Below are 20,283 nucleotides of genomic sequence, written 5' to 3'. Positions count from 1 at the left end.
GAATGACCAAGATTTCCTTATAGCCTTTAGAAACCACAAGGAAATTTAAAGAATGAGAAAAGCAAAGATAAAGGCAAGGGGACATGGCATTGAAAAGTTAGTTGCATAAGTTGTAGATGTCTTATTTCAATATGATATCATTGATATGTTTTAAATATTTTTTTTTTGTTATAAATGTTAGTTATTATTCATTTGTAATTTAACGCAGAAAAAGAAGAACGAAAAACGGAAGAAAGCGCACGAAGCTCCCAAAGCATAACAATTAGTATTTTATTTTATGCTTTAGATGTTTTGAGATATTTGTTATTTGGATTATGAGTTGTTGAACCAAACTAGTTCTTGTTTTGATGTATAAATATGATGTGTGTTGAGTTAACATATTTGAATGTTGATATGAGATGTGTAGTTTTTGTTGTTTTTTGGATGTGTATAAATATGATGTATGTTGAAGTTTGAATAATATATTTTAAATTTGGATATGGGGATGATAAGAGATTTATAGATCAGATTATGTAATGATGTATTTGATATATCAATAGGATAAAGAAAATAAAAATGTAGAGAATCTTTTATTTTTTATTTTTTATTTTGGGATAAAATTTGGGGCGAACTAGGGTTCATCTAAAATTTGAAACGAATTTGAGTTCGTCCCTAATTAGAGATGAAATCGGGTTCGTCCCGAATTTGGGACGAACCTTAGGACGAATTTGGGTTTGCCCCAAAATCTCACACCGAATTACCCATGTTCATCTCAAATTATGGACAAATTGATTCGTCCCAAATTTGGGACAAACCAAAATTCGTCTCCAATTTGGGATGAATTTGGGTTCGTCCCAAAATTCGGGTTTACCTTCAATTCCCCAAATTCATCCTAAATTAGGGACAAATTTTGATTTGTCTCGATTTTGGAACGAACCATATTCATCCCGAATTCGGGACGAACAAGATTCTCCCCAAATTCGAGACGAACCAGATTCATCCATAATCTGGAACGAACCTTGGGAATTTGGGTAAACCCAGATTTTGGGACGAACCAAAATTCGTCTCAAATTCAAGACGAACCAGAATTTGTCCCTAATTTGAGACGAAAATATATTTTCATCCCAAATTTAAAGACACTATATGGTGTATATTTGTAATAAAATTTGTGACAAAAATTATAGTTTGTTGTAAAATTTGAGACGAATTATTTTTTTTCGTTGCAAAATTTAGCAACGACTGATTTGCGACGAATATTTTTTTATCCCTAATTTCCTATTGTTTTAGTATATATATATATATATTACATCCACTCAAATTTGAAAATTAACATATGTAATTACTTAGAGATAATTCAAGTACACAAGACAATTAAGAAACATATAAATATTACTCGACGACAAATTAATTAGAAAGAAAAAAAAAAATCTTTCAAGTTCACTGTAAATGAGCATGCACCAAAGATACTACCATAACAATGCATGCATCCCATAGCATTCCAGCTTAGTAAGCATTTTAATTTCAAAACAACCCAGTGAATACTTGCCATATGTAAATTTTCTGACTAACCACCTTCATAGCCAGCTATCTACAATCATTTCACTTGCTCATTTCAGACAAATAATTGTTTGTCTCTATCCATCCCCCTCAAGAACTTAAAGACGCAATTCTTAGACCACCATAACCATTGATTCACCCTAAACCAACGGCTATGAATAAAATTAATTACAATTTTCTCGTAAAAACCCGAATAATCGATATTGGTTTCATCTTCCTTGCTTTGGCTTTTGTCTATCCGGTATTTATATAGCTAAAAGTTTGGCTACATGAGCAATCAATCCCCCCTTAGCTTGATACTTTCGGGTAACATGCTTGATACTTTGCCAAGGGATCGTTCGATAGGATTTCTTCAATATTTCCCATTCAATAGCCTTTCGGAGGGAATGGATATTCCGATGCTCGGTGAGGGCTTGCGAAAGATTGGCACGTCAAGTACTTACACTCCCTTAGATCCTCTACTTATTAATCAGGACTTGGTGATCAATGACTCCCAATTCAACAAATCTTTCCAAGAAGAACATGAGCATGTTTCAAATTTGAAGGTTGGTGATCAAATATTGCAAGAAGAGGCTCATATTGATGTGGATGGTGAACTCGACCATAAAGTTGGCATCCAAGTTCAGAAGAAACCAGATTTAGTGAAAGGGCAGTGGAGTTCTGAAGAAGACAGGTTTAAATTTTTGTTCCCCCCTTTTTAATGTTTTTTATGTGGTATGTATTTCCTAAAACATGCATATTACTTATTGATTTTGGTAATCATAACTTTTGTACATGCATCTAATAAAATAATTGACTAATTTACTTTTCTTCTTGTGATTTTATTTTGTAGAATTTTGGTTGGCTTGGTTGAGCAATATGGTCTCAAGAAATGGGCTCATGTAGCTCGAATGATAAAGGGGAGAATTGGGAAGCAATGTAGAGAAAGATGGCACAACCATCTAAGGCCTAACATCAAGGTTAATATCTCTGCAATTTCATTGTATCTTCAAGATTTCGAGTCATGGAAACAGTTTCTTACAAAAATTCAAGATATATCCATGTACAAATTGATCTAATATAGTCCGACCCTTCTCCGGGACCAAAGTTTTTTGAGTTTTTAATGTGATTGGACTATCTAGTGCAACACCTTAATTCCTTGTTATGATCCTGCAGATGGATAGTTGGAGTGAGGTGGAAGACATGATCCTGATACAGGCTCACTCCGAGCTCGGGAACCGGTGGGTCGAGATCGCCAAGCGACTCCCCGGTAGAACTGAGAACTCTATCAAGAACCACTGGAACACCAACAAGCGTAGGCAGTGTTCCAGTCGGCCGCACCGCAAGTCCAGGCAGGATGGCAAACCCAGTGCACTTTTGCTCAATTACATCCAGAGCTTGAACCCAAAGAAACACAACAGCACCAATGAGACAGTGCCAAACTATTTTAGCACGACAACAGCTCCTCTTCCTCCACTACCACCTCACTACTTGAGTAGCAACTCCGTCGAGGACAACGATGGATTACGATTCCTCGACGATAGGGACTTCGTAGACCCTCCTGAGCTGCTGCTTGATCTAAGAGAGCTGCCCGGTAAGGATGCCATGAGTTGTGTGTTTGAACAACTAGCAGGAGGATGTGAGGATGTGATGCCAATTAGTCCAAGTGATGAGTACTGTGTTAAGAAGGATATGGACCTGATAGAGATGATAAATATGACCACCAAAAAGACCACCCAGTAGAATTATGATCCTGGTCATTGTAATTTATATATTCTTGTGATATAAGACGACGACATAATTTAGTGAATAGATAAAGTAACAAAGGTTTTGTTAAGATTGTTCTGTTGCCATCTAGTGATGGTTATTGTTTTAATTTTAGTTGCAGAGGATATTATGTTTAGTTGGGAGTTATCTTTAATAATTTTGATTATTCATTTAAGATTATCAACTAAAATACTGTTTGATTTAGGAAATCAATAATTTTTGAGTATAATTCTTGAGTGATTGCAACATTTAATTGTCTCACATCCTTAATCATATGATTTTGCGTGAACATGGAAACAGTTATAATTGATTTGCAATCAGCGTGAAAAAACAAACAAAATAATAATAATAATAATAATAAACAAGAGCAAGCTTAATCGATTCACATAATTGAGCAGCCGCCGCTAGCGTTCTCATCACTGAAGAAGGTGGTGAACGGCTCAGTGTGATACGTCGCCGGCAGCGGGGGCACGTGCATGTTGTACATAGTCACCGGCGGCGTCCGGGCATAGGCCATCGTCGGCTGAAAGGCAGGCCGGTCTTGCATCATCATCATCATCCTTTGCTGCTGCTGCTGCTGCTGAATCATGGCGGCCATGTACTGCTGCTGATACGGATTGACAGCGGCGGCGGCGGCAATCACCTCGGACGGCGGCGCCAACGCACCTCCCTGGTAGTATCCTGGCGCCGGACCTGCACCGCGGGCCACTGCTGGAATATTCCCCACTTGGACAGCGGGGACTTGCATTTTCCCAGCCGGAAAATTACCATGCCCCGCCATGCCAGGATTGGCCATCGGATGGCTCACGCTGCTGCCAACTACTCCGTTCTTCCCTTGCATCTTCTTGGTTATGTTGATGTCGTGCCCATTGAGGTTAAATTTCTCTGCGCCGCCATTGGCAGAGCTCTTGTTATCTTGTGGCTTAGCTCCGCCGCCTTTCTTACCATTCTTTCGATCAATGCTGTTACACACGGCTTTACTCTGCACTGGAGGAACTCGATCGCCTTTCTTGGCTTTGTCAGCCATCATGGCTTTCGCTTTCGGCGTCGAAATCGCTGGTTTGATCTTGATGCTCTTGAAATCTTCGTCGAAGTCGGCGTCGAAGCAGTCGAACTCGTCCATGTCGTCCTCGTCCAAGTCACCCTCCTCCTCGAAATCGACTTCGTCCTCTTCGTCGTCGTAGCCCTGACATCCTTTGGGAGGCAATTTGAAGTCGACAGATTTGAGATCTTTCTGAGGTGGGAAATTGAGGGGCTTCATTTGAGGCAGCGGCGCTTTCATTTTCTGCTGTTGTTGCAAATGCTGTCGAAATTGTTGCTGCTGCTGCTGCTGTGGAGTTGGCTTGGGATGTTGAACCTTCTGATCTTTGCCGTTTCCGCCGCTGCCATTTCCACGCTTCCCGCCCTGCTTCTCCGGCTGTTGCTGTGGTTTCTGGGCCTGGTTGTTGTTGCCGGCCTTAGGAGCCAGCAGTTCTGCGTGCTTCCCAGCTTTGGCGAGCTTCTTGAGGAGAGCTGCCGGATCGACATTACCCGACACAGTCACCTTGCCTCCTTCAGCATCTATGCTGGTCGTGTACACTCCTGATCAAATTAGCAACGAACAAATGAAAAAGAAATTAAATCATCTCCGAGGCACTAATTAAGAAACAAATCCCTCAACAATCGAAGTACCATCAACTTTGTGGAGCAGTTTCTTGACCTTCTTCTTACATCCATCACAATGTATGTTCACTTTCAGAGTGCATGTCTGCACATTTGAAAGCATTACAAAGATCTCGAGTTCTCAAGAGGCCGAAGAAGTAAAAAAAAAAAAATCCAACGAAAGTTCACCTGCATTGTGAGAAACTTGGTGCCTTCTTCTTTGTTCATCATCCTCTTCCTCTGTTCCCCCGCAATGACAAGTGAAATGCAGCAGTTCTCTTCTGGTTCTCAAGTATTATCAAGGCAAGAAATGAAAAGATAAAGACAAAGAGAAATCCACAGAGAGAGGGACTTCCGGTACAGTGATTTTCCTCATTGCAGGCAGCGCAGCCGCAGAGGAAGATCGAGATGGAAGACAGGAATCGTCCTTTCTCCTCAAGAAAGTTTCAGTCGTCCCTAGAATGACCAATGGCGACGGAGCCTTTCTCAGACTGCGAGGGAGGGCCGGTCCCACCTCCTCTTTCTTTATCCGCCTCCTTGCTTACACACGCACAAAGTCTCTTTTGACTAAACCCTGAAACCAAGAAGGGCATTCTTCGATGGCATGTGTACTTAAAGCTGCACGTCGTAGTTTTGGTGACGGGTGGAGAGCAGCATGCTCATCAATGCTCCTCGTCTTTTAGCTGCGGCATGGAAGCCCGCAACCGAGCTTTAAAGACGAGGGTGTCAGAGCCTGATGCAAAACCTGACCATCGCCCTTTAATTTGGTTCGCCAGCTTGTGTGGCCAGACCTGGCGGATCATTGACTCTTCTCCTCAGTTGTCTCCTATTTTGTTCTTCTTCATTTTTTTTTTTTTTGGAGTTTTCACCTCTTTGCTGCCCAGCCTTTAAATATACTTTTAACGTTCAATTCATTTTTTGAATTGCTTATAGAATGATCAATTGGCCTTATTTTCTGAGTCTAAAGTTTAAAGTTGATGTTAGCTAGCAATAAAGCTTGCATGCGCTGCAGATCACACCCTGCAGCTAGCGCCAAGCATAATAACTTGCCTTAATTCATGGAAAAGAAGAGAAGGGAAGAGAAGAGAAGTGAAGAGAAGAATCATTAGTCGTGGGATTCAAAGGCCCGCATGACTTGTGCGAATCATTTTTCTTCTTTTTAGCTTTTGAATTATATATTAATTGTTAAGTAGAGATCTATCGAATATAAAGAAAAGAAAAACTAGCTAGCTATTAGGTCAGTTGTTTCTGTACGGAATGGATCATCCTCTAATCCATAATTTATAGATAAGAGAATCTTATCTATTTATGTATCTATAAGCATTGCTAAAGAGAGTGCATCTTCTAGATTGTATTTTGTGATTTAGAATATGGACCACTATATTAATTAGTTTATTTAAATAAAATAGATAAGGTCTATCTAAATCAATCAATCAATTTATATCCTATATAGTCATATTCTGGACTTAGGGTTCAGTTTCTATATATATATATGGTAGTAAAAGATGAAATCTGTCACCCTAACAGCTCCACACGGTTGACTACAGGACTATCTGTGAAGAGATAAATTAGAAAGTTGTAGTTGATCAGTACCGAGATTCAAATTCTTATCATATGATAGTAACTCTGTTCCGTATTAACCAATTCAATCTTATCCCGGGTGCATACGATATATTACAGTGCACTATGAAATTAAACATAACTGATATATAAAAGAATAAATCGATTGATTTTGCTGTGGGTTTAGTTCGTCAATTAATTCATATAAAATGAAGATTCAGATGTTTATTAAATTAAAAAGGTAGATTTTTCAAAGGGCACGTCCAAACTTTTCATTTTCAAAACGGGAGCAATGGTAGATATTCATAATTTTTTTTTTTTTTTTTGAGAATTTATAGGAGGACAATCTTGTTGATAAACTCTTGTTTTAAGATGGCTAGTTGCGGGAGATAAATGAAAATTTATTAAAAATAAAAATAAATTCAGATTCTGAGTTGTCAAGATGGGCTTGACTTGTTGAACTCGGAGTCAAAAAGGCCGAGCTCTGAGTCAAGAGGTTGGGCTGCCGAGCTAGATAATCGGCCTAATAGGGAAGGTTGAGCTGTTAGGAAAAATCGAGTTGGCAAGGAAGGTCGAGTTGTCGAGCTGCCAAGCTAAGAGGCTTGCAGGGAAGCCGAGCTACCGTGTTAGGAGGTTGGGCAGGGAGCAGGATTATCAGGTTGGAAGGCCGAGTAAGGAGGTACGGCTGCTAGGCAGCAAGCAATAGACCTATTCCGGACAGGATCCGAACCCATCCAAATCGAGCCTGGACCCGTAATTAACTAGGTCAGCATACGATTATCCGTTGACTCGATTAACAGGCCTTGGACCATAAGCTGGGTCGACTATGGTTCAAGGCCATTTTTAATCGAAACTGCTGGTTCAACTGTTTTTTTGTTTTTTATTTTTATTTTAGATGATATTTTATTTATTGATGAAAATGTGATATATATATATATATATATATACCCTACACATTCTTATATGGACGACCATGAGCAACATCAAACGTGGCATGATGACATAACGTCAATTTAAAATTTTTAATCTCTCTCTTCCTTCCTCCGGACTTATTTATTCTCATTTTCTTCCTTCCCTTCCCTCTCTTTCTTAAAACAAAAGCCCTAAACCATCTTCCTTGCTCACCCCACTCCTCTCTTCTTTCGCTTCTAACCCTAGATACAGGTCATCCTTTTCAACTCTCGGTTCGTGCCAAGTAAGTTAAGATTTTTTTCTCACAACTATACTGAGTTTGCGCCAAGTGAATTAGGATTTTTGCTCACAACTATACTGAGTTTGCGCCAAGTGAGTTAGGATTTTCACTCACAACTATACTGGTCATCTCTCTCCTCTCCTTGTTCTACTCATGTTTCAGAATGATGCAAAAGGTGTTATGAAGGTATGTTAAATGTTTATCTTTTACTCATTATCTGTTGTCTAAGAACTAGTTGTTTAAAAACCACTAGGAGAATACTTTAATGCTTGATTTTGAAGAACATGATGATGCTGGTTTAAAAAATTACAACATTAGTGATGGTGTTCAAAAACTCATAAACTACACGTTGATGCCGGTTTTTACAAATCAATACTAATGTTGGCGTTGGTTTTTTAAAAATAGCACAAACTTTGATGTTAATTTTAAAAAATCCATTTACATATTAGTGTTGGTTTGCAAAGATCAAAACCAGCGTTTGTGCTGGTTTGCAAAAACCAACACCAATATTGGTTGTGGTTTTTAAAAATCCATTGATTATTACATTAGTGTTGATTTTAAAAAATGAACACATTGACATTGGTTTTAGAAAATCACCACTAATATGGTGCTGGTTTCTCAAAACCAGCATAACTCATTTTTTTTAAAAAAAAAACACAGAAGTCATATCAACATATTTTAGTATATGTTTGAAAAATCAATATTAATGTGGTACTGTATATGAAAACTAGCACCATCCTAATATATTGATAAAGACATAGAAGTCAAAAAAAAAAAACATATTATTATATCAAATGTCAAAATCTCAGAAATATTATTTGCATATGTACATTTATTTATTCATGTTAATAATATACACTTTGAATAATTTTTTTGCCATCCAACAATGAAAGGACAAGATCGTGTCACTTCGTTTACATGATCAACACAAAATGATTATTAAATAGTCTCCTTTTGCTATATTTTTGGACATAAAATATTCAATAAATATATTTTAAAGTTGGGATTCAACATCCCAAACTTTTAAATTTTCAAGTACATTTTCTAGTTTTGATAGTTTGAAGCAAATAATCAAAAATTAATCATTGTAAATTTATAAGTATCCCAACTACTTTGACTAGAAGAGATGTATCTCTATTACTAGATATTTCAAATAGAGATATTTCCGTTCCTATAAACTCAACTAATGCATCAGGTGACATCTTTCTTTCTCACTTCTCTAATAAAAAAGAACCTATTAGTATAGTGTTATTTTTCTCTAATACATTCAAGATTCTATTATATTTTATAGACATTATAGATGATTTTAAAAATTTAGATTGATTCAATTAGGTTGAAATGATTCAGCAATTTATTACCTTCTAATTATCTACTATAAAAGATCTTTTTTCATTAAATGAGATATATCAAACAACGAATTGAGTGTCAGAGCACTAAATAACTCCAAATCCAATTTATTGCTTCCGAATTTACTTTGGCTCCAATTCCAGTTCCCGAGCACTAAGTAACTCCAAACCCGATTCCTGAGTGTTCTCTGACTATGATTCCGATTCTTGAGCACTTGCCTATGAGGCTCAAATACAAGGCCCAATCTCTTTACGTACAACCCTAATCAGTCACTCTATCCTTGACATTCACATATTATTGCATTGTATTAGATGGATCATAAGTTGCTTGTCTGCTCTTGGCCATTTGCACTAATGGCTAGTAGTCACCCGTGATTTATCTCCTCCGTGTTGGTCTAGGGACGAGTTGGTGGGGGCGAGCGAATCACCTTTTGCCACATAAGTTGCTTGTCTATTTCAATTTTGAGGCGGGTAAGAAAAATAATTCGAGTAATAAAATATTGATTAGTTTACTTGAGCAATTTTTGAGAGAAGTTGCTTATTTGATGGGTCATAAGTTGATTGTCTGTTTCAATTTTGAGGAAGGTAGGAAAAATAATTCGAGTCATAAAATATTGATTAGGTTGCTTGAGTAATTTTTGCCATACTAATGTACTTGTATTCTAGGATCTAAATATTATATTGCTACAATAATATTTGTAGTTATGATTCAATATAAATTAGACACAATTCTATCTATTACTCCGTGGGACTAATTTTTATTTTCCATTCAGCTTTCTAGCTGATACGACCCATGACGTGGAAACTCTGGATTGGATCAAAGTCAAGAGATTAGATGATATGACGATCAAAATTAAGGAAGCGATCAACATTCAAATTCAGCACGATCAATTGTCATGGTCGAGAGTCCGTCCGACCAGACCGATAGGCCAGTTGGACATCGAAGCCCTCAACATTGATGAATTACTCAAAACAAGTTAGCACTCCTTAGAACCCAGACTTCTTTTCCACTCTAAGATGACATGCCTAACCAGCTCGATCAAGTAGGTTGGTCGATCAGAATTATGATCCGATTGGATAGAATGGGCGTTCGGTCCAATTAAACTCATTAGCTAAACAGGTAAACCAAGTTAGGGACGAGTGAGGGATAAATCCCCAATAATACTCTATAAATCTGATTGGTGGTCCTTGCGAGCGATGGCCGATCAGGTCATATGCAAAACTCAGTTGGCTTATCATATAATCATATGGTAGGTCCCTTAACCCAACGACATCATATTCTTTTTTTTTTTTGGCTTTTTTGTCACGGAGGTTAGATAATATTTCATATGTAAGTTTTTTGGCTTTTTTTGTCACGGAGGTTAGATAATATTTCATATGTAAGTTTGTACGATAGAAGTTTCTCTTAATTATGACAAATACAATAACTGTAAGTTTATTTTGAGAAAAGTGTCAGAGTATCTTCATAATTTATTCTTTTTTAAAAAAAAATATTTTTAGATTCATGCATAAATAATAACCCTATAGAAAAGTATGTGATGCTATACAATTTACACCCTGATGGTCATTGTTCATTCGATTATTCATTATACTTCACTCGACTTAATTATTAACTTGAACACTGGAGTGTCCACACTGGGACTTCTTTTCTATTTCAGTTGCTAACGTTATTTTTAATATATAGGATCCTTTCGAGTCATCTTTTGATGAGTAAGAGTCTCCCCCACAGTCAATATTGAAGTGATATTCTTAGTCAACTATTTTTTCAATTTTCGAACAAATCTATTTAAAAAAAAAGATAAATATTTAGATACATAATAATTTCCATCGTTACTGTAATAACTTTTTTTATACATTATATTTCAATATATTTACGAGATACAACATTGCTGCTTTTTTTATATGCACCAGAGAAAATAACTTTAATTAAGAGAAGCATGCAGACACACTTAAGAAATTCTGCACACTCGAAAGACTTACATAGTCTGTCTATTCATGGTTTCGCAGCATTAACTTTGATCTCCAAAAAAAAACAATGTTCAGCAGGTTGCGGGCATTTGCTCACTGCATGAGCACTGGAAGACACAAAAAACTATCAGAAACTTTGCACATTCACTTCATCACATGTTTCAGATTGTCAATGAATTAAAACTAGGTAGATCCACTTTAAAGATTGAATTCTACAAAAACACAGACACACACAACAGGACTATTTGTTTCAGTTTCCAGCCCTCATTATATTCGAGGCTGTTTCTACAAGATAAGACATGGTCTCTTTGTGCCGGCTTAGTCCGACACTGCCGGAAAATATATGGAAGCATTCCAGCTCCGACGTCGTCTCTTCCACAGACTCCAGCAGTCTCTCCATTCCAAATTTCTCGAATAATCCGACACTGTTGCCGTCGGAGTTCATCATCCAAATGGCTTGCTCAATCACAAACCTCCTTATTCTCGGGACCCTGATATCTGGATAGTCATACTCCTTCAGTATGTCTACAAGCTTCTCGACGAGCTCAATCTCTTGAATTCCAGCTTGCTCCAGTGCTCGAGAAAACTCACCATGATTTGTGATCTTGCAGAGCTGTGTGGCTAGACCAACAGATACTTCCAATAGTTTCCCTTTTTCCTTCAAGACGGCCTTCAGTACCGTGGGCATGGCGACGGCAACTTGGCTGAGACTATCACAACATTCCATTCTAGTATAAGCACACAAATTGCGCAAAATCCTCGAAGCGTTGATCCGAAGAACAGGATCTGTTAGCACGCCGATGAGCTTCTTCAATACCTCTGGTTTCTTCAATATACGATCACAATTGTCGCCGCTTTCCAATGCCAACAACGCCAGGGTCTCTCCTGCTTGATTGCATACGTAATTCTCCTCATCACTAAATCCAGGCATGAAAAAGGTCGACAGCAGCAGATTGATGACACCCCCTGTGTTACCAATCTCCTCCTTAGCGTGCTCATCCATACTCAAGCTTTTGAGTATCTCAATTCCCAGCTTCTGCATCCGGATATCTCCGTTCTTCACGATCTCCCTTATGTTGCTCACCGTGAATACTACTTTGGATATCTCCTGCCGGAGCATTTTGCCGACCTCTCCTTCAGCATCGACTAGCATTTTCACCACTTGCAATGATCGTTTGACTACTCTGCTTTGTGCTCTGCTTGAACCAGTCAGGTCTATGATCTTGGAGAGGAGGCCTCTGGTGGTTCCGATCTTCCAACAGTTGTCATGGTCAGCGGAGAGCTTCTTGAAGATGAGCAGGCCCAACAGGTTGAGCTCAGAGAAGACGTACTCCATATCAGGATTAGTCCGATCAGAGGTCCTGCCACTGTGAAGCAACGATGACAACGACTCCATTGCTCCAGGAATCGCGGCGACTCGAAGCACGTTTCTCCTCCTCCCTGCGAGCTCTGACAAAATCTCTGCCGCGCACAGCCTGATCTCTTCTTCTCGAGGGTTCTTCCAATTCAGCATCTCGATCAGCCTCTCCATCGTCGACGTCGAAGACCCAATTTTTCTCAGCGTGCCGAAGGCAAAACGGTCATTGTGCACCAACTTCCGCAGGACTCGGAGCCCCATGAGCTGTTCATCGTTGAATTCGGAGTCCAGCAAGTCCTTAGCGAAGCTCACCAAGTTCATCTTGAAGCCGTCTAAGGCGCTGTCGTTAATGCATTTGGTGTAAACCTCGTAAAAGAATCGCCTAATCGGGAGGATTCCCGTCGGGCCGAGCTTATACTCCCGACTAACATTCTCCAGAAGACGACACCAGTAGATCCTCCACGCCCAGTAGCTTCTTTCCACCAAAAAAATGAGAGCTTCACCGAGTGCTAGTCCGTAGAATAGATTTAACGAGATCTTCCCATGCCTGTCTTGCTTGCCATAATCCTGATCAATCAGGCGCATCAAGGAGAGCGTCACGCAGGTAACGGCAGACAGGAGCTGAAGGAAAGAGAGTGCTCTGCTTATGAATTTCGATGCGACGATCCAACCAGCATCTGGTCTAAAGTACTGAAACGGTCGGAAACTGTTACTGAGAGGGTGTGCGGGGAGCTGCTGCCACTGTAGCTCATGACTGCGGCTGAAAATTCGGATGCCTTCGATGACGAGAATTATCGTCAAAAAAGCGAAGTCCGTTCCCCGGAGATTGTTCGAGAAACCACCAAGAACAACAGTTGTAGCCCAGATGAAGGCCAGCGCCCCGAGTCCGGTGGCGGACTTCTCTAGTATCGCGAGATGGAAGGCGAAGAGGGTTAGCTTCTTTTCAGGAGTAGTGGTGTGGATTTTGCTGCTCTGCCGCTCCGTCGGGGTTGGATTTGGATCGCACGGTTCCGGATGAGGCGCGAAGAGAGAGTGGCCTGCGGTGTCCAAGGTAGGGGTGGTGCTGATGGGTCGTCGTACCGGAATTTGGACATCGTGCGGCCTCGTGTCGCCTTGTGGATCTCCTCCTGCTGATTGCTCTTTCGCGAACATCATCGATCGTGCGGCCTCGACGGTTTGCTCTGGTGCATGGGTTCAAATTTAGGAGATGATCGATGATGCCTTCGAATATATAAATTGCAGTATTGTAGCGCGGGCGTGCGTGTTGCCTTCTTCTCGTGCTTCTACTTTTCCAGGTCGACGAGCGCGTGCCGCGCGGCTGACCAACAGGTGACTTGTGTATGATATTCTCAAAAAACCAAGTCAACGAAGACTTGTATACGGCTGGATGTCTAGTTACTGACGTTCGAGGAAGGTTCTTTAGGCCAAATCAATTAGCGTTTAACATTGAATCTTGTGGGTCAAAAGATTCTTTGTTCGTGCTAGACATCTTATCGATCTATCTCTAGATTAACATGGATGATATGGTGATGATGAATGATCTCATCCTGTTACTATAGTGAAAGTTAAAGGAGGCCAAAGTCAAGACGGTCAACACATAGATGACATCGTTCAGTCGTGCGAAGCACGTCCCGACCAAGGAGAGGGCTCCGACCCATCGTCGCCTTTGCTACGAAGAGAAGGCAGACAACCGACGCTCAAGGAAGACGACGTATAAAAGTTGAGCCGAGCGACTACCCCACTCGACCAGACAACAGAGCCTAATTAACATCGATAGAGTTCAACTTCGGCCGAGCGAGTATCCCGTTCGACCTAATAAAAGGTCTCGACAGTGGCAGAGTGGAACGTCGGTCGAGTAGACACGTAAAGGGTTATCGAGGTTCTGGCCGACCAGACGGGACACCAGAACGACAAATCATCGGTCGAGCGGTCAACCCACTCGGACTAGCGGTACAGTATATTGATATCCATCAACATTCTTTTGGGAGTTGATGTCACCAACATCAGGCATGAACAGCCAGATGATCGTACGACGAAAGCTTTCACCGTCATTTCAAAGATATGCTCGGTCCGTTAAAGTACTATGTCAAGGACATTTTACTAACAAATCTTTTCAGGAAAAGTTTTGAAAAATGCGCTCGCCTTAGAAAACGTGCACGCACGCTACCGGAGCGATATATAAAGAGAGGTTCAAATATCGACGGAGGTACACAATACATGTGATATTGACTGTTTATGCTACAGTCTTCTTGTTGCTCTGCTTTATTCTTTATCGTCGGTGACTGACTTGTGCATTGGAGGGTCAACGCCGGAGACCTCTTTCTGGCTCGACATTGACGTAGTATGTATTGCAGGTCTACATGAAGTCCTTAGGAGGTCACTGTGAATGTTACATCCTTAGTTTTTTTTTTCTTTGATTTTTGGACATGATCAATCTATAAAGTAAATTATGGATGATTATTAATTATTAATATAAATGGTTAAAATATGAAAAAATAAAAAGACATACTCAGGAGGAGTGTCGAATTTCGACACCAAAATCGTATAGACATTCCATGTCCGAGAAGACGTATAACATTGAATCTAGAAAATTAATTTCGTGGGTTGAATAATAATGCATCTGATGGAGATTTAATTGCCTTGTTTGACTATGGTCGGACATGAATCTAGAATCTAATGTATTTCTCTATATAGGTTTTTTTATAAAAAAAAAATATCATTTTAAGAAACATGATAATAAAAAATAATAAACAGGATAATTTATCTAAGTTTTAATAGGTTTTTAAAAAGACCCTAATATTTTATTAATATCAAAGTTCGCCCTTTGGAAAGAGATTTGGTGGTGATTTAAAATGGTAAAATATAAATAGCAAAGCATTCTGAAAATTTTCCAAATAAATAATATATCATAAATTATCTAAATTTTATTATTAAGGCATCATTTTATAATTTTTCTTATTTAATGTATAAGATTGTTATGCACGGTAGGTATTCAAGTTAAAATTAATAAACAAGAAAAAAAAATGGATTTTTAAATTCTTTTCATTATGTCGGACTAATGCCACCAATCAATTAATGCTTGTGTTTTATTCACTATTCCTCCAGTGCTAACTCCGCTAATAAGTGCGTAGGATAATGATTGTAATAAGTGAGACTAAAATTTAATAGAAGATTTCATCATTTCTATGAACTCCACTCATACACTTGTCAATTTGGGTTTCTGTTGAACTCTCTCTCAATGATGTAGAATAGTCGTGAGAGGATCGCTAATGTGACGGTACCATACTTGTGTTATATTCACTATACTATATGGCAGGGATCAATTTTCAGCAAAGCCGAACTAACAATCCTCCTCGTAGTGATCAATTACAGCTTCTCGATTTACCTCCTCAACCATATGAAACCGTTGGATGACGAATTCTATCCTTTTACTACAATACATATGAAATTATACATCTAATACTTTAACTAAATGAAGTAATGATTATAAGAGCAATGAAATTCTCAATTGCCAAAAGCTCTATTTCTTGTACTATCGAACGCATGTAATTTTCATCCATGCATTAATTTTTCGATATGGTCAAACCCAAATAGTTTTATACTTTTATGATATAGTTAAGATTTTTCTAAATGAACAAGAAATAAGAAGAGTTGTACAATAACTTACAGGTACAGAAGAAGAGACAAAGTCAAGAGTTTTCTATAATAAACTACATGTTTTTTATTGGTTTGGGGAGTTAACTAGAAGAGACGAAGTCAAGAAGACCGAGCCAGGGGTTAGGCTTAACATGTAAAAATTGCTAAGAGAGTGAGAGAAGTGGAGGATTGACTGCAAGCTTACAAAAAAAATTGAATGACCGAGATGATCGCTGCAAAATTTAATAAAATAAATCATATCTGCTGAAGGATGGATGACATGGAATTGCTGGAAGAACATTAGTTCTGGAATGAAAGAGATCTTGTTGAGTACACCAACAAACACATCGGCTGCGACATGCCGGTAAACTAATTTTTTGGTCATTTGATTGAATTCAAGCCAATGGGAGTTGGCATAGAATATACAACTCAAAATTCTTTGGGTTTCAGTTCTAAATAGATACGACTTTAAACTAGAATTTTCTCCTCTGATCCGACAACTACTTCTTGGAGACATAAGCATAATACTGTGCCATAGGAACCACAAAAGCAATCACCAGCAAACCTCCGACTACAAGAGTAAACTGTCCCCGTTTCTCTTCAGTCTCTTCTCTAGATTTGAAGTTGGATTCACGCTTGTTATCCTTGAATGTAGGTCCTCCAGGATCTGGCAGCCCATCAATGGCAGCAACTAAACGTTTTGCAGCAGAGACTACAGCCTCGTTATATTTCTCATCTGTAGCTAATACTGCAAGACAATAATAACTATGAGTAGTACTTGCAATGTTAATAATCAGAATGCAAGACAATAACAGTTTCCATAAATGCTTTTCACTGGCTAGTTCCTGATTTCATATTTTCATAGATAGAATTTATGTTCTCAAAAGAGGAAAATTGTCAAGAACATATATAGCACATTAGTGATATCGATCAGAAGCAGAAGATAGTTTTTTTGTAGCTAAAGGGTAGTACGTGTAACTAATTAAAAAATAAAAAGGCGAGACAGATGAAGCTACCCTTATTTCTAAATGTCAGTGTTCTTAAAATGCTTGCTTAAATTTAACTAAAAAGCATAGAATAAATGCTTTGTAGAAAATGCAGCTAAATTAATATACAAAAGAATGTCACCAAGTTCAGGAGTGTAACCTGTTGTTTCAATTTGAAATAAAACCATTAAATGAATACTTCCTTTTGTTAATAATTGTTTTGAATTCTTTTAAGTTTAGTAATTCAGAATTTCAAGCAAAGTCATGTTTAGAATTGGTCAGATATCAATGCATCCTTCAGCAAGTAAGATTTTTTATGTCATAGAAGCTATAAGTCATACATTTTGTGGATGCTGACAATAGAAACATATACTATAAATCATTGTTTTACTCCAGATCATGTCTGAAAGTCAAAGGGACGGAAAGTTGGGGATATAGCGTTCACGCTGACCTCCTATGGATTCCGCTCGGACCTGCAACACAACTACATCAGTGCCGAGTCAGGAAAAGGGTCCCCGACGTTGGCCCTCCGATGCTCAAGTCAATCACCGGCGATGGAAAATAAGGCGGAGCAACAAGAAGACTGTAGTGCAAACGGTGAATATCGCATACCTTCGCCGATGCTTGGACCCCCTTTATATAGAGCTCCAGTAGCGCGCGAGCACGCTTCCCAAGGCGAGCACGCTTCCCAAGGCTTTTCTTGAAAAGACTTGTCAGTAAAGTGTCCTTGACACAGTACCTTAACGAGTCAAGCATATCTCTAAAGTGACAGTGGAAGCTTCCATCATACGATTTTCTGGATATCCATGCCCGGTGTCGGTGGCACCACTTGGTTATTACCGAAGCCTACTGCCAGGCCGAGTGGGGTAGCCGCTCGGCCAAAGCCTGTTGCCAGGCCGAGCGAGGAAGTCGCTTGGACAAAGTTGAACTCTGCATACATCTGTTTAGCTGAGCGGGGTAGTCACTTAGCTCGACTTCTGCACATTGTCTCCCTTGAGCGTCGGTTGTTCGATTGCTCCCCGTGTCGAAGGTGACGGCGGATTGAAGCCTTCTCCTCGGTCAGGGCAAACTTCGCCCGACTGGCCGATACCATTTACATATTGACCGCCTTGACTTTGACCTTTTTTAACCTCTACTGTATCAACAGGGTGGGCCTTCATTATCACCGCATCATCCCCCAATAAAGAATTTGGACGGACCAACTGTCCTTCCAATATATTTTTTTTATCAATTAGATATGATACAATGTAGTCTAAACCAATAATTGCAGCAAACCTAGAGTTTCTAATAATTATCAGCTCTACACGTGGAAATTTATCAATTCTATCATATTTCACCCCCTATGTTGACAGGATCTAGATGGAAATTTCATACTGAGTAGGGAAATTCAACTCAACAATTACTTGTTACCGACACAACACAAAAGAATGGATGTCATTTTTAGTTTGTGGCGGCGTGCATTAAGAGCAAGCCATAGAACCACGACAAATTGACCTATCAAAATCAATTCGTTAGGTCTTTGTCATAGTAACAATGACTTTGGTAGTCAGATTCCAAGGAGCTTATTTTTTTTTCGAGTTTGATGGGCAATAAACTCTTCCTTGACAATGCAAATCACAGAAGAGTTGTATCATAGAGGTAATTAGCCAGAAAAACACAACAAAAAAAAACGAAGAAATCCTACCAGGAAGGTTCTCCGACACAGTCGCATCAAGAATAGTATCTCCAACTGCTTGAATGAATGCAGGTCCTCCTGTGATTGCCCCTTCCTTTTGAGTGGTAACCAATACAACTAACCCTTTGTTGTTCCCTTGTTCAACAGTAGGATACCATTTCTCGAGCACCTGATCAGCATACTCAAAAGCGTCTGCTTTACTCTGTAAATCAAAGTCATTGGATGCGTTTAGATGAAGGGAAACAACACATCTCCGTGTCTAAATGATATTGCCAATCAAAATAAAATGCACACATATTCTCGAGACTTACGGCCACGGAAATAGCCAGAGAGAACACAATGAAAACCTAGAAGAAACCCTACCATTTCTCTCAAGTAAGCTGCTCACCGTGAGTTTGCGGACAGTGACGAAATTGATGTGGAGATTCTTCCTCGACTCCAGATCAGACAACAAGGTATTCAGATCCGACTTAGTCACACGACTGAGGACGCCGGCATCATCGAGGATGTACTCCTGCGGGGGGCCCTCGTTCAGCACGTCGAACTCCGAAGCGGCGGCAGGGAGATCGAGGGAGGGGACGGGGCAGAAGTTGATGGCGAGCGATAGGGCAGCGGCTGCCAGGCCATGGTGGAGGTGGGAGATCCAGGTCTTCTTGGAGGTGGAGGAGGAAGAAGAAGAAGAAGAGGTAGAAAAATTGTTGAGTGCGCAGGCAAAGGATTTGGAGAGAAGCGGGAGCTTGGGTTGCTTAGGGAATGAGTAGGGCTTGGGGTTGAAGAGAGGGGTGAAGGTGGAAGGTGAGAGGATGGTCTCCATTGAAGGAGGGACGAAGAGGAGAGGGAGCCGGGAGGAGATGACCGAAAAGGGAAGTGGTTGTGAATTTTTAGGCAGTTGGAGGTTTTTTTTTTTTAATTTCTTTCAAAATAAAATAAAATAAAATAAAATAAAAAGTTTTCTGGTAATGGATTTGATGAGGAATTGGAGTGGCGTGATTGGATGGCTAGTTTTTTATTCGGATAAGGCATTTTGTCTGTATCGTAATGGATGAATTTCGGGCGATTTATAAATACAACTAAAAATTTGGAGCACCTTTAAAACAATTAAACTAGTATTAAAACTGCATGGCGATTGCATTGACGGCTTAGGTAGGTAAGAATCGATCGAATTTTAGTGTTGATAAATTAATAGATAAAATTTTCAGTTAATTTAAAAATACTAAGTTAATGAATTGTCTTTGGGATCGGATCATTTTAAAATTAATTAATGTAAATTGATACTCGATGTCAATTAAAGAAATCAAAGGGCGTGTAGTTTGTATTTTCTATATTATTTTCTATTTTTATTTTCTGATAAAATAGAAATTTATATTTTTCCGTTTATTTTCAAAAAAAAAGAGAAAGTATTTTTTATGAAAATGAAAAACATAAAAAAAAATATTTTCTGAAAAAATAAGAAAATATGAGTTTTTGAAAAATGAAATGAAAATTTAAACAAACTAAACGCACCCAAAGTATTCAAAAGGAACAGAAATAATTTGTTTTTCTTGCTTAAGGAAGAGGATTAATAATTTGATAATAGGACATTTCCAATACAAGATTTTTCTTAGAGGTTCATGAAATTAAAAAGTTAAATAAAAAAGTTT

The 20,283-nt window shown here is 39.0% G+C and overlaps 4 protein-coding genes across 4 annotated transcripts; 1 reads left to right on the top strand and 3 right to left on the bottom strand.

Annotated features, from left to right (window-relative positions):
* Window positions 1–2,691: 2,691 nt before the first annotated feature.
* On the top strand, window positions 2,692–3,258 carry LOC122036606 (transcription factor MYB119-like). The gene has a single exon (XM_042595987.1). The coding sequence runs from the start codon at window positions 2,692–2,694 to the stop codon at window positions 3,256–3,258; it is 567 nt and encodes a 188-aa protein (XP_042451921.1).
* A 302-nt stretch (window positions 3,259–3,560) lies between these two features.
* LOC122036602 (heavy metal-associated isoprenylated plant protein 32-like) lies at window positions 3,561–5,429 on the bottom strand. The gene is made up of 3 exons (XM_042595982.1): window positions 5,113–5,429; window positions 4,954–5,029; window positions 3,561–4,863 (listed from the first exon to the last, which is right to left on the bottom strand). The coding sequence occupies exons 1-3, from the start codon at window positions 5,152–5,154 to the stop codon at window positions 3,665–3,667; spliced, it is 1,317 nt and encodes a 438-aa protein (XP_042451916.1). The 5' UTR covers window positions 5,155–5,429; the 3' UTR covers window positions 3,561–3,664.
* A 5,810-nt stretch (window positions 5,430–11,239) lies between these two features.
* Window positions 11,240–13,501, bottom strand: LOC122036605. Its single transcript, XM_042595986.1, has one exon. It carries the CDS (start codon window positions 13,499–13,501, stop codon window positions 11,240–11,242), a length of 2,262 nt encoding a protein of 753 aa, XP_042451920.1.
* Window positions 13,502–16,347: 2,846 nt separating this feature from the next.
* On the bottom strand, window positions 16,348–19,524 carry LOC122036635 (UPF0603 protein OsI_019212, chloroplastic-like). The gene is made up of 3 exons (XM_042596018.1): window positions 19,032–19,524; window positions 18,653–18,845; window positions 16,348–16,730 (listed from the first exon to the last, which is right to left on the bottom strand). Exons 1-3 carry the CDS (start codon window positions 19,455–19,457, stop codon window positions 16,483–16,485), a joined length of 867 nt encoding a protein of 288 aa, XP_042451952.1. The 5' UTR covers window positions 19,458–19,524; the 3' UTR covers window positions 16,348–16,482.
* Window positions 19,525–20,283: the final 759 nt, after the last annotated feature.

The sequence above is a fragment of the Zingiber officinale genome, unplaced genomic scaffold (genome assembly GCF_018446385.1).
Source record: "Zingiber officinale cultivar Zhangliang unplaced genomic scaffold, Zo_v1.1 ctg182, whole genome shotgun sequence".
Taxonomy (NCBI): domain Eukaryota; kingdom Viridiplantae; phylum Streptophyta; class Magnoliopsida; order Zingiberales; family Zingiberaceae; genus Zingiber; species Zingiber officinale.
Note: the sequence above shows the minus strand (reverse complement) of the source record. Positions and strands in the feature narration are given on the sequence as shown.

Bases quoted from the DNA above. Each gene is read 5' to 3' on its own strand.
- LOC122036606 (XM_042595987.1), top strand. From the start codon at position 2,692: ATGGATAGTTGGAGTGAGGTGGAAGACATGATCCTGATACAGGCTCAC.
- LOC122036602 (XM_042595982.1), bottom strand. From the start codon at position 5,154: ATGATGAACAAAGAAGAAGGCACCAAGTTTCTCACAATGCAG. The intron at 5,030-5,112 runs GTGAACTTTCGT...TCAAATGTGCAG, and splicing joins CCAAGTTTCTCACAATGCAG to ACATGCACTCTGAAAGTGAA. The intron at 4,864-4,953 runs GTACTTCGATTG...TAATTTGATCAG, and splicing joins ACTGCTCCACAAAGTTGATG to GAGTGTACACGACCAGCATA.
- LOC122036605 (XM_042595986.1), bottom strand. From the start codon at position 13,501: ATGATGTTCGCGAAAGAGCAATCAGCAGGAGGAGATCCACAAGGCGAC.
- LOC122036635 (XM_042596018.1), bottom strand. From the start codon at position 19,457: ATGGAGACCATCCTCTCACCTTCCACCTTCACCCCTCTCTTCAACCCC. The intron at 18,846-19,031 runs GTGAGCAGCTTA...TTTGATTTACAG, and splicing joins TCACTGTCCGCAAACTCACG to AGTAAAGCAGACGCTTTTGA. The intron at 16,731-18,652 runs GTAGGATTTCTT...ATTGTCTTGCAG, and splicing joins TGTGTCGGAGAACCTTCCTG to TATTAGCTACAGATGAGAAA.